Source organism: Ammodytes marinus (assembly GCF_949987685.1).
Source record: "Ammodytes marinus genome assembly, chromosome: 10".
Classification (NCBI taxonomy): Eukaryota; Metazoa; Chordata; class Actinopteri; order Uranoscopiformes; family Ammodytidae; genus Ammodytes; species Ammodytes marinus.
In genome coordinates, this window is record NC_137214.1 from 15,314,997 (window position 1) to 15,331,991 (window position 16,995).

At 41.2% G+C, this 16,995-nt stretch overlaps 2 protein-coding genes across 3 annotated transcripts; one reads left to right on the top strand and one right to left on the bottom strand.

The window, feature by feature from the left end:
- Positions 1 to 1,576: 1,576 nt before the first annotated feature.
- On the top strand, positions 1,577 to 2,983 carry gpr101 (G protein-coupled receptor 101; the record flags this gene model as incomplete). The annotated part of the gene is made up of 1 exon (XM_080035226.1): positions 1,577 to 2,983. The coding sequence occupies one exon, from the start codon at positions 1,577 to 1,579 to the stop codon at positions 2,981 to 2,983; it is 1,407 nt and encodes a 468-aa protein (XP_079891352.1).
- A 2,653-nt stretch (positions 2,984 to 5,636) lies between these two features.
- On the bottom strand, positions 5,637 to 15,916 carry tm9sf5 (transmembrane 9 superfamily protein member 5). 2 transcript variants are annotated; one of them, XM_080035571.1, is made up of 18 exons: positions 15,617 to 15,916; positions 14,921 to 14,988; positions 14,713 to 14,806; positions 14,457 to 14,584; positions 14,158 to 14,287; positions 13,473 to 13,600; positions 13,242 to 13,356; positions 13,015 to 13,094; positions 12,791 to 12,896; positions 12,163 to 12,213; positions 11,656 to 11,788; positions 11,287 to 11,406; positions 11,116 to 11,173; positions 9,902 to 10,061; positions 9,629 to 9,780; positions 9,397 to 9,508; positions 8,155 to 8,326; positions 5,637 to 6,338 (listed from the first exon to the last, which is right to left on the bottom strand). In XM_080035571.1, exons 1-18 carry the CDS (start codon positions 15,752 to 15,754, stop codon positions 6,271 to 6,273), a joined length of 2,013 nt encoding a protein of 670 aa, XP_079891697.1. In that variant the 5' UTR covers positions 15,755 to 15,916; the 3' UTR covers positions 5,637 to 6,270. The 2 variants fall into 2 exon arrangements, with proteins under 2 accessions (XP_079891697.1, XP_079891698.1); XM_080035572.1 differs by lacking the exon at positions 12,163 to 12,213.
- Positions 15,917 to 16,995: the final 1,079 nt, after the last annotated feature.

Genomic DNA, 16,995 nt, shown 5'->3' on the forward strand with positions numbered 1-16,995 from the left:
AAAAAAAACAGCAAACATATGTGTTTCATCACCTGGGATGCTAAAACAGCCATTATGTTGATATTTAACAATAGCCTAAAATGACTTATACAGTAACTCATTTAAGATCATCAATATAAACCTTGGTGTTCTGCAGAGATGCATTCAATGGGGGTTGATGTTCCCTATGTTGTTCCCTGCCACTGAAAGCCTGTCCCATTATGTGAAGATCCCATAAACAGCCACCTGATTAAATCACTTGTTGTTACTAAGGAGATCTGTGAGTCTAGCTGACACTAAAGACCATAGCAGCTAAATGGAAAATGACAATGAGGGTGGTGGGGGTATTGTGGGGAGCAAAAGACTGCAATTCAGACATAGGCTATTTCTTTTTAACTGATTTCTATAATGCTGCTCCATAAAACAGGAGTCTTGTTTCCATGTTTCTTGAAAGGAACAAATATGGTACAAACAATGCATTGTTCGATTAAACCCTCATATTGCCATGCGTTGCTTCTCTTTTCTACAATAGGCCTGCCATGTGTAGTAAAGAAAAGTGGAAAATGAGAAATATCGTTCTATGTTATTATTCCACAAAAAAACGTGTCAGACAGGATCGTGAAAAGCACTTGCACATTCACAACAAAAGGGGAGAAAACGGGAGGGAGGAGGAAGAGGGAGCAGGGGGGGGGGGGGGGGTCGCGTGACAAGCTCCAGAGATTTCAGTGCAGGTGTCCTTGGGTTTAAGGCTATTTGATTTTTTTTTATTCTGACACCTGGGGAGACAAGAAGTAGCCTAAGACTGTTGAATCGGGGCTGATAAAATAATAAATGTCTGATCTGCCATGAAATCCGTAAAAAAAAAATAGGCAGAAGCAGCAAAAGAGAGATACGCTCGTCTGGATGAGAGACCCCCGCTGGGTGAAGACACGCAGCGTATGTTAGCTGAGCCGTGAAAGCTCGCTGCCATTGACGGGAGCGGAGGCTGAAAACGGGAGTAAAAAAAAAAGAAGGAAGATGGAAAGCCGAGCACGGGAGGCAGAGTGAGCATCCTTTCAGCTAAACATCGCACCGCTGATGATTTGGAGGTATTAGACATCATTTGCAGATTAGCAACGCGCGATATTTGCCATCGTCTATCTGTCTGTCTGGATGCTGACGGCTTGAACGGTGGCATTTATGGACGTCGCCAGACGAATTCCATTCTTCTTCAACCTGCAGATGTGGCTGCTGCAATTATAACTGGGCCTGTTTTGCTGGGTGAAAATGTTATAGTCACTGATCAAGATGAAAGGCGAATCAGTGTTGATGCAGATATCCTTGAAGTCTATTTGTGAGTCTGCTGGACTGTTCTCACAGGTAATGGATAACATGCAGACTAGTGTTGTTCGAGATGCAAGGTGACATGCATGTTGGATTTTGAAAGCTGAAATCCCAGGAACAGCTATAGCCTACTGCTACTTATTGTTGTGACACCCTGTTTTTTTTCATTCTCCTGATCAAGATGGGACTGACCTGACTTTATAGGTCAACACTCTGCTGGATGTGAGGCCACACACACATGCAACCCGCTGGCCCAGCCGCGGTCGGTCGAACCATGCCAAGCTCTCAGGCTCCCGATGTGGGCACAAATTTCACGGAAGTTCCCTGGGAGCTGCCTGGTTACACCAGCTCTGGTCTTGGAGACCCATTGTGGTCCTCGGTGGCCAACAGCGTGGTGAAGATGGTGCTCATATCCCTCATTGTGTGCGTGTCCTTGTTTGGGAACGTGGTGGTTCTGCTGGTGTTCCAGAGGAAGCCTCAGCTCCTCCATGTGGCCAACCGCTTCGTCCTCAACCTCCTGTTGGCCGACCTGCTCCAGACCATACTAGTCATGCCCTTTGCCATTGCGGCCACCGTGCCGGGCGTGTGGCCCCTGGACGCCCGACTGTGCCAGGCTCTGGTGGTGCTCATGCACCTCTTTGCGTTTGCCGGAGTCAACACCATCATAGTTGTCTCCGTGGACCGCTACCTGGCCATCATCCACCCTCTGTCCTATCCCACCCGCATGACCCCTCACCTGGGCACCAACCTGATCGCCTGCACCTGGGTGCTCAGCTTCCTGCAGAGCACGCCCCCCCTCTACGGCTGGGGGGCCATCGACTTTGACCACCACCACAAGGTGTGCTCCGTGGTGTGGTCCTCCAGCCTGTCCTACTCTGCCCTGGTGTCCACCTTCTCCTTCTGGCTGCCCGTGCTCATCATGCTCGGCTGTTACTGGATGGTGTTCAGAGCTGCACGCAGACAAAACGCCCTGGTGCACCCCATACAGACACAATCCTACTCCAAGCCACGCCCACAGGACTTCCAGGGACCAGTAAGTCCACAGCAGCAGCAGCAACCTCAACCTCAACCTCAACCTCAAACTCAATCACAGCCCCAACCCCAGTCCCAGCAGTCCCAGCAGGCCAGTTCACCCGAAGGCCCCAATGCAGTCAGGGGCTACCCTGTTCGTGTGAGGCACAGACGCTTCCATTACCACTGCAAGGCAGCTCGTGTAGTTTTCGTGATTATGGCTTCGTACATCCTCAGCATGGGGCCTTACAGCATACTAAATACCATCTCCATAAGAGCCCGGGCAGCTGTACCCCCCTGGCTTTCCTCCCTTGCCCTGGTGCTCTTCTTCTTGCAGTGCTGCCTCCACCCATACATCTACGGCTACATGCACCGCAGCGTGAGAAAGGAGTTCCTGGCCCTGCTCTGCGGGCTCTTCTGTAAACAGGGCCGTGCCAGCCAGAGCTCTGGCGTGGAGAGCTGCTTCACCACCACAGAGGGACGTCTGGGCGCCCACTCTCACCTGCCCAGCCTCACCGCTAGAGTCCTGCCCCTGAGGACCTGGGAGGAGTGCACAACATCCTCCTCTCCCACTTGCGAGAGGAAGTCAAGGGACAGCCGCAAAGAGACCACATGTACCAGCTTCAGTTCTGAGAGGGAGCTCACAGTCCACAGCAAACAAAGCACATAGAACTACCTTGAGGAATCATTTGGATAGAGAGACCTTATTCTCTCTCTTACTTGAAGAGCTCATTATACAATGTAACTTACACATAAGCTACAGTAAATAATATGCCTTCTTGACAACAGGGTAATTCATTGTGAAAAGACTGGTGTATACAGGTAAAGTGGTTCTTTCAACTTGATTTTTATCAACATAAAGATCTCTTACTATTTTGTCATAATAATTAACTTATTAAGTTGAGGTTGAAAGCATCTCTTTGAAAAAATTAAATGGTCTAGTCATGGTTGCATTATGACTATATAAAGGCTAGAAATCCTAAACAATGACTCAACAATTTACTCAGCCTATTTTTTCAGAAATACATAATTTTTTGAGGGTTTTATATGTAAAATGTTTGTAAGAGTTAGATGAGTCAGAATATGTAAAATGTATGTCATTATTGTACTAGCCACTGCTATCTCACATGGGCGTTTTAAATGAATACATAAAAAACAAAAGTATATTCAGAAACCACATTTAAAGTATTCAACATTTTTCCCAGCAGGGTGTTAGAAATGGCGCTGTTTTTACAACCATAGATGTGCCATGTTCAGATAGAAATTGCTATAATGGATCAGAGTGGTTTGTGTTCTGAGCATCTAGCTCTAATTTTGGACCTCTGATAAGGCATTGATCTGCAGTATCTGCAAAGTTACTCCATCTCCTTTAAACTTTCTGTGTGTTGTATTTTCTGTAATCCTGCCAGAGGGCACATGATGTACTGTCCTTGTATTAGCGCGAGCAAGCTTTCGCCTGCAACCAAACTCAGGGTACTCTTGAGGAAAAATGTGTAGAATTTAAACCTTGTTGAGCAAGTGAACATGTGTGTGTTTTATGTGCCTGTCGCAGTAACTGTTCTTAGTCTCAAAGCGCCTTTTGATTAAATGAGTGCAATAGTGATTAATTGTGCTTGCCACACAAGTGTTAGTGACTCCCCTCTCCATGATGAGATGGACATGTGACGTCTTAGCCTCTTTATTTTCCTTTCTCAATCGTTCAACTGAGGTGGAAAGTTTGCACCTTATGTGCTACAGCTTATTTTGAATCAGTATCTGCTGCCTTTGTAAAGTCTGTTTTCCTTTGACTGTATTTTTGTTGAAAAGGTTTGGTCGCATAGAGAGCAGGAGGGTATGATAGAAAGATAAATCCAGTGGACTCCTCGCACCGGTCATTTCATGTAAGATACATGATGCAAGATCTTATGTTCGAGATTGAGATAGTTCAGTGATGTAGATTTGTAAAGAGACCTCCTGCTACAGTATTTATACCAGAAAAAAACTGAGTTTGGTTGAAAGCCCTGCAGGGCGAGGATGGGTTACTTGTGTAAGTGTTATAAGTTAGTGATGACACAGCGAGGGGCAATGAGTGCATTAGTTAGATGATGTGTGGTGTTGCCAAAGGATGGCATAAGTGTATCACAACATTATGTGCATTATTTGAAAATTGTGTCTGGTCCCCCATTTTGTAACTTTGGGAAAGAAAAAAATCCAGCAGAATGAGCCAGTGTGTTGAGAACTACAGTATTATAAATGGCAAAATAAGTCTGTCATAGTTACAGACAGTGCAGTATGTAAAGAAATGTATCATCAAATAAGAGGAGATAATGTTTTTGAAGTGCTTTAAAACTACATATATTTGTGACTTTGATTACTCTTTTGTATTATTTCTGCTTTCCTTATCCAGCATCAAAAGTTGTCTGTTGTTTAATTAGAGCAAATTCATTTTAACTTGTGAAAACATGTTATATTCAATTAAACACACATTTAAAAAAAAAATATCAAACCCTTGATTGAGACCAAGTTGACAATACATGTTCATGAGCATCTGAAAAAGGGTTCCGTCTAAATATAATGAAGATCTTTAAAACAGTGACTTCCGGGAAGTCTCTGGGGTCAGTTCTCTGCTTTTGACACAAGGCAGGGCAACATCATGTACAACCAGAATATTTCAGTGAGGCTTGAGTGAAGTGAAATCCAGGGGAAAAAAAAATCGTGGTCAATGCTTATATAACTTGGTGTCATCTGCCATACAGATTCAATGACATCGACAGTATATACAATACTTGGAAAATTGTGGCCGAGGAAGGAGAATTAAATTGGACCATAAACGGTGCTCTACGCTTCATGTAAGACTGTCAGGAACTCTTGCTCTTACTGTATGCTCATCCTTATAACAGAGCCTGTGTCACAAAATGTAAGAGATGTGGTTTATCGTGAAAAAGGTTCATTTATGCATTCTGGTGAGTCAAAATTAACAAACAAAAAAACATGTGACCTTCATTTGGAATTAATTATATTTATTTGTAAAAGTTTAACCACCTCGAGTGATGACCCCCCCACACTGCTTGAAGCAAAAAGCAGCGGTGTTCCATGTAGGTAAAGGTTCAGCACACCACTTGTTCAAATCTGAAAGGGTGCATCTCAAGGGTGCATATGAACTTAATAAGTAACTTCATGGAGTTTATGATAACTAGCTGGGAATCTCTCCTGCGCGGCCAAACAAATCAGGCTCGTAAATTGAGAGATTGTCCTTCATGTGTGACGAAATGTAGCAGCTTCTCAACCAAGTGAATGCTTTGTTTCTATGTCAATTTAAAAGGAGCCATCAATTCAAAAGAATGTATCATAGCAATGTCAGTGTTTTATATGATTTCTTAACTACAATACAGGCGCATATTCAACCATTTGTAGCCCCATTTATGCCTAAAAAAAGATAAGAAAAAACATACAGAAGGATCCATAATGGTGACAATCTTTAAGTAGCATTCTCTCACTCACGCTCTCTATACAGTATATGTACACACGTTTTTTTTCATCATCAATCAGTACAGGTAGTGAAAAACAGAACATTTAGCCAGGGAATAGAAAACCAAATACAGAACATTGAACTTCTTTAGAAAATTAAAATAAAAAACATTTCAGCTATTTTTTTTTTTCTTTTTCCTTTAAACCCACCAAAACAAACTGGTCACTATGACAGCTACATCATTGTAAACCACATTGATTTTCAAGGAGCCACTCGAAAGATTACCGGTCAACAGTGAACAAGAAAATCATATATATATATATATTTTTTAAAAAGAAAATAGCAACATAGGTTTAAAGCACAAAAAAGAGGACGGGTTCTGCTCTTCAGGGTTTCTCTATGATAAGTGATGGTTTCAGTTCAGGTCCGATTCAGACCACTTTATCACACAGCCAGCACTGAGGAGGCCAGTGCTGCGGCCGCAAGGAGTCAGTCTTTCCCTCGGTCCTCTAGTCCACCTTGACCACGCTGTAGATCTTATTTACAAACCAGAAGCAGGCGAAGAAGCCAATTGCACCTGAGGGGGAAAAGAAACCGGGTTACACTGTTACAGATCAAAAATATCAAAATAACAGCAAAACCAAGGCAACACACTGGCAAACGTAAAACACGCGGGACAAATTGCCTTTGGAAATCTGTTTTAAGGCAAATTTGTATTTAACACCAAATGAAGTGAAAACCACAAGTTGAGCAGACACAAAAAAAATAACTATATAAATATAAAATAAGTGTCAAATTGTACAGCTAGCTTGCTGTCACAGTAAAACAAACTGCCATCCACTAACAGTTTTAAAACACTTTTGACAGGGTTGTGATTGCTATCTCCAAGACAGGGGAAAAAAAACTTTCATCAATGCTTAATTTTGTCAGGAAGAGGGAGAGAATATCTCCCCGTCAAAGCAAGTTTGGTCAAAATCCCGGATCATTTAATGTGCGTGTAAAAGTCTTATCTGACTGCTCAATGGGAGCCACGCAGCCCAATGCTGAATTAAGTTAATAAGATGAGGTGAAAGAGACAGACAAGAGAAGGAAAAAGAACTGAAAAATTAGAGAGATTAGGATTATTTGGATTGAAACTGGAAGCAAGGAGGGAAACTCATCTTTTTCCATGGATTATTTCTTGGCGATAATCTTTTGACATCTCGTCCCCTTGCTACTTACGGCTCTGTCTTTAGATAGTGTCAAGCAGTGCTGCAGTTAGGAGCAGGGTTACAGGCTAACTTTTATCTGGCCTAATGACAGTATTATAGCCTACTAGAAAAAATGTCATCTGACATCATGGCGAGTAGAATACATCTGGGTGGTATAAAGAATAAAGCTGTTATCTAGTCCTATATATTAACCTTTTCCCACACAAACCCATAGTCTCATGTGAGTGGGTGTACAGAGAGAAGGACAAGGCCGGAGTGTGCTGTTACCATGTCAACGTGTGTCAATCTTTGTCTCTTTTAACATGGGGGCAAAGCAGCAACCAAGTTCTGGTCATCCTAGCATTTATTTTTTATAAACGCGTGTGCTACATAGATCTGCTCAAGCCTGGTCACACAGCTGGATTGAAAGTACAAGCACAAAGAAATGAACTCAACAGCGATGGTCAGGAATCCTGAGTGCATACAGACTTATTAGCATCCATGGCAACGAGTGAAAGTGGTGCCTGTTATCTTTTGATCCACAGGGGGAAAAAACTAACAAAATAGAGGAACTAGGCTGTGGCCTGTCAAACAGAAAAATTTGCATGCAGTGAAATTGACCCAAATAAGTCTGCAAAGCTAGATCTGACCAAGAGGGAACTTGAACATTCTCCTCTCATTTCCAATAGTGATGCTCATTGCTTTACACTTTGAACACAAATGACAACTGGAACTCTTGCAACATGTTCTTTAACTGGATTTGACACCGTGTTTCTTTACTGCCACTATTGAAATAACAAGGCAGAGGCTAGGCTGTAATTAAATCACAAAGAGAAAACTTGTTGAGCAATGGTGTGCTGTTTTTTTATTTCTTTAGAACAGGATGGATGTCCTGAATCTACATTTAAATGTTTTGCAAGCAAAGCAAACAATGCCATTCAAACGACACACCCTGTTCAGCTTGACATACCATAAACCAGTAGAGCGTCTTCTCAAGTCATAGAAAAGATTGCACTCAAACAATATTATATCCACAGTAGGGGTGTGCACGTGTAACCGGTTAGTAAACCATAACCGTTTAGGAAAAATCAATAAACGAAAACCTTTGTTTAATGCTTTAAGACCCCACTGGTATTGTAAAGTGTCAAGAGAAGCAGGAATTCATTGTGTCATCTTAAGGAGCTCACACGTCACCAAACTCACCTGTGAAGAGGAAGAAGATGAGGACCATGATCATTGTGTAACCAAAGTAGAGGATGGTGCTGGCAGCTCCTACGATTTGCAGCTTAGAAAAGAAGTAATGCACAGCATAGATGAACAGATAGACTGCTGTGAAGCCGCTGGTCAGGAAGGAACGCCACCACCAGTGGTAGTCCTGGACACGCATAACAAAAATAAAAAAGATATGTTAGGGTCCAGAGATTTGCATAGGTAAACTGAAAGACAAAAATCTAAACTTCATCGCAATTTTATGTCTTACATTTTCTTCTTTTTTTAACGCATGTATTGTAGAACTATCATACGCTATTTATAGTAGGGCTCGACCTATTTATCGGCCTGCCGATTATATCGGCCGGCCGATTATATCGGCCAATTATCGCATATTTTGGAATTATCGGCATCGGCCGTTTTTTTTTCAAGCAATCATGTGTGAAATGTATTGCTGCCCTGGAGGTAGCCTAAATGAATAGCATTAATGCTATAGCCTATTTACAGCAGCAGCAGGTGTGTTGTAATACATTGGATTAATTTACACTTGACAGTTCCCCCTGCAACCAATAGCAGAGGCATTGGTCATCGCTTGACAATAAATAATAAAAATAATTGATAGAATTTATATGGTGCTTTTTTGGAGGTCATTCAAAGACACTTTACATCATAAAGAATCATACATGTAGAAAAATAAAACAAAATACAGAAAAAAATAAAATAAGGTTTGAAGTGGAGTCAGGTGTCATTATGCTTCCTTAAAGAGGTGAGTTTTGAGTTGACTTTTGAATAAGTTTATTGAGTGTGAGATGCTGATGTTTGGGGGAAGGGAGTTCCAGAGGGTTGGGTGCAGTAAGATAAAATGCGTAATGTCTGAATTTAGACATATTTGTTGCCTTTTTTTTTTTTTAGACAATGCGTATTGCAATAAAGAAAAAGTTCCTGTACATATTTTCAACAGTAAAAGGTATATATATTTTTAAGGGTTCAAAAAAGTAAATTTTTTCAATAGCCTATATATTTTGGGGATTTTAATTTTTTTTTAATCTGCCGATTTAATCGTAATCGTAATTTTTCTCTGAAAATAATCGCCATTGGCATTCCAAAATCAATATCGGTCGGGCCCTAATTTATAGTATGCACTATTGACAGTGAATTTTTAGGCTTCAGTACTTTATTTTTTCTACACTCGAGTTTGCTAAATGAGGAAAAAAAAGTCTCTGAACATCCAAATACCTCAGCACATAGGTGGAAGTAGCAGAGCAGAATTGTGGCTTCCGAGCACGTGATGAGTAGAATAATGAAAACCAGGAACAGGAACCCAAACATGTAGTACATCTGATGAGACCTAAAGCACAGCAAGGCAACAAGTGGCAAAGAGTCAAACACTTTTTTTTAGATAAAAGTTGATAAAGTTGTTGCAGGAATTGCAGATCAAACTGAGCGGAAGGCATTCTTGTTTACTTACCAAATGCTGTTGAGGATAAAGAAAAGCTGAATAAAGATGCAGCCAAAGGGCAGGATGCCACCCATTACTATGCCAGGAATGGGCTTCGTAAAGAATGACTGCTCAGGAATTTGACGGGGGATCTGGTTTGTTCGCACTGGTTGCTCGATTGCCTGCACAGAATTAGAAAGACAAAGAGAAAGAGAGAAAAAATGTTTACTCATAAAACGCACATTCGATCTACAACACTCATTTCAAGATTGGCAAATTATTAAACTGGGAGGCTGAACTCACAGCTTTCTTGAATCCAAAGTAAGCACCAACGAAGGTGAGGGGCACAGAGATTCCAAACCACAGAGCCAAAATGGCCACCAGAGTGCCAAAGGGGATTGCTGCTGAGGAACCTTCAAACCAAAGGATCAGGTTCATCAGGAAGAAGTCTGCAAACACAATACTGAGGAGAGGAGGACAAAGGACAATGACACAGCCAAAGATGAGAAATGTGTACAACAACATTAACTGGCTGAAAAGAACTGTTGAGCAGAGGTTGCAAGATCAATTCATTCAGAGGTGGCAGAGCGAGCTTGACTTCCTGTGACACGTACATAGAATTTAAACAAGAGTTTAAATTAGAAAAATATTTGCTGTATGAAAACCAAAAGTCCAGGCAGGCTATATGCAATTTTAGAACAAATAACACCAGAATACCTAAAGTCACTGGAAGGTACAAAGGGCTAAAAAGAAGTGAAAGATTTTGCAACCTCTGCGATTCCAATTGTGTTGGTGATGAATATCATGTTCTTTTTTAGTGTAAAAATGTAAATGTAGTGCACTATAGAGAAAAATACCTGCCAAAATATTATGTTTATTTTCCATCTAAGATAAAATTGATTTTGCTTTTGAGGTCAGAAAAAACAGGGGTTATTGTTAAAACAGGTGCCTTTCTGAGAAATGTCCTGCCATTGTTTAAGTAATGTTTTTGTTTTGTTTTGTTTTTGTTTTGTCCTTGCCGTACACCATTGTTTGTTTGTAATGATTTAATTTGAATTGTGTGCTCCATGCCATGTGCTATGGCCGTGAGCCGTAATAAATAAATGAAATGAAATGGAAAAGCTGAATGCCAAGAAAATGAGGTCGGAAACTGAGCAACATCACACTCCAGGGCAGTAATTAAAGGGGAAGTAAGTGATATGGTCCTTTTAGCTAACTTCCTGTTAGTGACTGCAGTTAGCAGTCCCCTCTCTCGGCCCAGATGAATGCACAGCCGTCTTTGTCAGATAGTGCCGCGATGGAGAGTAGCGAGTCATCGTCTACGGGCACAGACACCCGCCTCTTTATAGTGCTCTGTCTCCCGATTGAATAAAACGAGCGGGATACTCGAAATTTTAACTGGCAATTACCGCAAAGCTGAATGACTGGGAGACCTGTTTTATGAACTGTGCATACTGTTTAATATCACTTACTTCTCCTTTAAGATGAAACAAATTAACAAAGCCTAGGCAACTTACCCTGGGCACAAAAGTGCTGTCAGCAAGACGTTGGTCTTCCACTTTTCCCCTCCGAAAGCTGAGAACAGAAGCAGAGATAGATGAGGACACCATAATAAGAAAGATCCCACAGGCTGGAACCCTGTGTTGACTTTAAGGACTTGAATGAACCTTTGCTACCAAGTTACTTACTTTTGTAAAGGCGTGCAGACACATAGCCAGCAGGTGTGCCCAGCAGAACCCATAGGACCACAGAACATGTCATGAGAGCCCCTCTGTTGGCCGGTGACAGGAAACCCAGACAGGCCAGAACTACAGTAAAGAAAACAGTCATTAGTGCACTCATTTAGACATGCCAGTACCATTACTAATTAAGTACTGCTTTTAATGCTACGTCACATAACTTCAAACATAAAATTAGGTCAACAATATAAATGCCTTTAATTGTGCCTTCTCGGTTGACGGTAGCTGAATATATTTCAGCGGCAGCAAAAGATGGACCCGGTGTAACCTGGATCTGAACAGATTATGTATTGCAGCCTAATGCAAAAGAGCACTTACAGAGAGTGATGAAGGTCATGATGAAGATCTGGGTGCCCTGTCCGAGGAAGACAGACAGCAACATGCCCTTCCTGGGGGGCCGGAACACATCCCCATGGACCTGCTTCCACCCTGACTCCTCCTGTGCATCCTCCTGGGGAAGAGACATTATACAACAAACAAAAAACAGTCACAATCAAGGACAAGGAAGTACTTCAAATTCACAAATGATAAAAAGAGAAAGGCTAACCGACCACCAAGCAGTGAATGCCACTTCATGATTTGACATCTACCAGCAAAGCAAAAATAAGGTGAAGGCAGAAAAGACTTGTTAGACCAAAGGCCGTGAAATAAGGGGAGAAAAACTCTGTTAAACTCTTACAGAACTCCTTCAAACTCAGAAAAAAATATCCACACCACCTTGTACGTTGTGTGCTTATGTGCCTGTTTGCTGCAATCACACACCCACACACCTGATTTAGTTATCACACAAGCTTTTGTTTAAAATGGCTGTCTCAATAAGCTTACATAGAGTAGAGAGGATTTATCCTTGGTCGTTGGAACCTTTATCAAGTCTCCCTGTAAAATGTAACAGAATATTCATATCTGTGGGTACTGTGCACCGTGTGTGCTCACTGGCATTTCACACTGGAAAATGTATGCGCTATCCATGTAACGGTGATACGATGACCAGTGTGAACAGTCCCAGGTTAAAACCTCAACCTCCAACAATTGTGAGATAAGTGTGTCAGTTTAAATATAATAACTCCATTATGCACAGTGAGATAAGACAAACTGAAAACCCAGACTTACACAGAATTATAGTGACCTGACCTTTTAAACTCCAATGAGAACGTCAATATGTACGGTCATCTAGCCTTAAACAAAGCTGCCCTGGAAAGCTGTTGGCTTGGATATATTTTGGCTTCCGCATAGATGGCAACATTTACTTTGAATAGTTAATTTGCATGGTGGCAACATAGTGCTCGATGTTAAATAAACGTGACAAGAACTAATTATATTCAAACTGTGATCCGAATAGTATAATGTATGTTTTGGTTTATTTCTAAACAGTTGCATCTTCAAGAAATGTTTTTAATGAGTGTTCCATGTACACATGTGGGTCAGCTCCAACTGAGCTTAACAATGCGTTTACCTGGTCCACCTGGTTGTATCTGGCAATGTCCTTGTGCAGGGTTCTCAACATGATCATGGCAACCATGCCGGACAGGAAGAGGACAATGACCAAGGAGTTCATGATGCTGGACAAACACACAACAAGACACAACATAGGATCAACTAACAGGCATCAAGACCAGGGTCGCTTTAGGGAGAGATTGTGTCTGTTATGTCCACAATTGTAAAAATGTATCTTCATACCTAAACCACTGAATGTTGGTGTGAGGCATGGAAACCAGGATGTAGTCCCACCTAGACGCCCATTTGATAGAAATGGTTTCCTGAAACAAGTAACAAAATGATTGCAAAAAACATTCACACACACACACACACACACACACACACAAAATTGGGCATAGCAGCTGTTATATATTAGTAACATGTAATCAGTTATATATCACGAATGGTCAGATAGTTTGGAAGCCTACCTCGAATGTGACAGAGTATGTGTAAACTATGGACACATCATTATCAAACTCCCCAGGGACCTCCATCGGGCTACCTCCTTCGCAAGTTGGGTTTTTCTCGTCCGTATTTTTGATGCTGTTGTGGACGAAACAAACAAAAAATCAATCATGACAGAAAATGAATAAAGCAGGTGTTTTGACCAGTATCACAATATTGGCATCCTGTCTATATCTACTCCCAACCACAGTTACCTCTTTGGCTCCAGAGTGGCAGCGACCAGCCGAGCCCCTCTCCAGCCTTCAGACGCTCCACTGTGGTAAGTGATCTTGATGTCCATGTGGTTGAACACGTAAAAGGTGTTCTTCTTGTTGAACTCACCCTATAAAAATGAAATAAATAAATATTTTTAAACACCAGATTCTATAGTTCCACAAGGTAAGGCTTGTACGATATATTCTATGCTGTAATTGTCTGTTTAAAATAATTTTGTGACATGACTTCCACCATTTACTACTTTTGTCAACTGCATTTTTCTGTATTTTCAAAGATCATTTAGGATGAATTAATAACGTTGCATAAATAATCATACAAAAGATTGTTTACATACTACATAGTGTATAATATCATCACATACTGGAAGATACTTTAAATGAGCGGTAATTGTAAATTAAATAACTATTTTTGTATTCATATGAATACCATTTGAATATTCAATAAAATAAGCAAACTGTTATCCAATAGTATCCATAAACTCGATAGAAAAATTGTAACACTTATAAGTAAGATAAAAATGCTAAATAACCATAGCTTTCTTGGATTACCCTCTGGTAACTCAGCATATAAGAATGAGGGGACCTTCACAAGGTGATAACCAATTACATAAAGCTGAATATTAAGTATAGTACCACCAATTCAAAATCAGAAATGACAACTTACATTGATAACACAAGCATCTTTAGCTCTGCCATCTGATGTCACCAGGCAGCCAATGGGGAAGCCTGGGTTGCAGTACTTCTGACCGTCTTCCACATCGTAGCACCATGTCACCGGCATGTTGTCAATGATCCTGAAAGAAGTATTAAGTTTACCTCAACAAGCTTCTTGATCGATACATGCTCTGCACGTGTCTGTTTGCTGACAAGTTGAGTTTCCTGCTGTCAATCGTCTTTCAAACAAACACACGCTGCACATTATTCCATGTAGTGAGAGGGAATTTTAGAATGCCTTTCACTCACCAGTGGTGCTGGTAGTTCAACTGCATTCCCATCTTCAGGAAATCCAGTTTGGTAGCATCATCCTGGTTACCTTTCTTGTAGTTTTTAGTGCAGACTCCCTGGCATTTAACGTCCTTTTTGAAGTTGAACTGTAAAGTGCGAATTGGATTAAAGTTAGGTTAAACGACAGAGTTAAACAAAGGGAACTTCTGTGGAAATCTAAAATAAGCAACACCATAAATGTCACGTATGCTTAGATTCTCCGGTCAACACCCACCTTGTACGGCGAGGACTCAATTCGTTCCCCAAACAGCACCTGCCCAAGGTTCTCTGAGGGCCTTTTCTCCTTAACATCTTTGCAAAAGTCGAACCTTTAACACATTTACAGATGGTCGAACTCAATGAGAAGATGATAACGAGCTGGAAAACATATATATCCACACCTTTACACAAAGGGTATCAAGCAGAAACTAAATGTTACTTACACATCATACTCATATGGCAGGACTGACTCCACTGAGTCCAAGCGATTGACAAAGAGTTGAATCACTGACTGAAAGAAGAAAAGAAAAAAACAGTTTGTCCTTTAGTCTTTATTTGTTTAACTGAAACAAAGCAAGCTCAGATGCCCAGTTGCTGAGGAAGAATGAGCCAGACAAAACATCTCCAATGAGTGCTGAGCAGTTAACTAGGCCATTCATAAAACGGATATTAATAAGGAAGAAATGGCTCAGTCGTAAGCAAACAGTGGGTTGTGGTAGATCGTAGTATTCGAAATCTCTCAAAGGGGTTATTCATTTGCTCTTGGCAGGTCCAAATGTACCTGGTCTTTGGCATGTAACGTGGATTAGAAAAGTGACAGTTAAGACTAGCACCCAGATGATTTATCTGTAACAATTCATTTTCTGAATTAGTGTTAATGCGCCTTCATTCCCATGCTAGGCCTGTGGAAGACCCAGCACCTATTTTAGGTTTGTATGTTCTCCAGGCAAACAGTTCGCAATGCAGCAGACTATTATGCCAGGGCTCCGGTTCCAGTAAATAGCCGGGGCCTAAGGAGATGGCTGGCTAGCTAACAAGATTAAGGAAGATAACAAACTGAAGCGACTTTTCGAATATCAACTACTGCAGAACAAATGCTACAGTACAGAAGGTGTGTGAGTCTTATGAATTCAGCATACCTGACAATCGTCACCACCGTTGCCTTCTTCACAAAAACTGACTGGGGCTAAACCCGGAAGATAAAACGCCGAGCACAAACAGAAATACGAGACTAGCGAATAAACTAGCACGAAACCAAAGTGTATCCGCCTCTTCATTTTAACGCGGACACGGCTCTTCCGAAGACCGTCGTGTACTTGTGTCGAAGGAGAAAGTTATGTATTCTAAAGAGAAGGTAATGTTTGCTAGCTGTGTACTATTAGCTGGGTCTTTCTGCTCGGGACGCAGTGGCAGTGCAGACCTGACTGGCGAAACCAGCATCCGTGACATCCAGCTGTCAAGCTATGCGGAAGCCACCGGTTAGCACCGGGAAACCAATGATTTTACCTTCACAATAAAATACGTATAATAAATCAACTGTTTAGTATGTAAGATGATACATTTATAGCTTATGTTATGTCCCCATGACATCGTTTATTTGATAATTTGGTGTCAATACATATCATCAACACGATAAAAAACTAGTACAGTTTTCAAAACTGAGCGGCACTCACACCGTCAATGCTTTTACGTTGAAAGGAGAACGATCGGAAGTCATCATTTCTTGTGAAAGTCTTGCGCTGGTTTTGACACCGTGGAAGTAACAATGACGTTGTTTATAGCATGGAGTGGACCTATGGTTTATAGATCTATTCACCGAAAAAAAATTGTTAACCACACTCAAACGAGGGACAACTTAAAAAGAGAATAGCTTACGAAGTTAAAACGGCAGTAGTTACAAACAAGAGAAAAGACGGGGCAAGATAAATATGAGGGGTAAACTATTCGGATAACCCGGGTTCATTTAAATTCATTGTTAAGGTCAGTTTCGTAGCTGGCCGGAAAAACCGGAATGCAAACAACACGGTGTACTAACAGATCAAGAATTACGTGTTTTTTAAAATAATTTTCTTGGGTATTAACACGTTACAACAAGGTAGGCTAATTGCCACTAACCCGCATAGTCCTAGTCTAATTATTAAGTGTTTTAGATCATTCTTTAAAGACCTACTTCACCAGTGGGAATATGAAGGTGTAAACAATGATATCCTATGTAGTAGGCTATACATCTGCAAACAACATGAAATCGGTTCATCCAAGCCTGAGCAGAGGCAGAAAGAGTGTTTTATCGTCTCACTGTCTAGTGCACGGGTGTCCAAACTTTTTTCACTGAGGGCCACATACAGAAAAATCTACGAAGGGCCGGGCCACTTTGCAAAAATAACACATTTATCAGGACATGTAGCTGCTCTGATGTTTAGTTTCATAGTGTCTTCGTAAATTGTAATCCTTCTTCACGGCAACACTTTCTTTGCAAATTAACACATTCCCCTCAGAGCCGGCCCAAGCCTTCATGGGG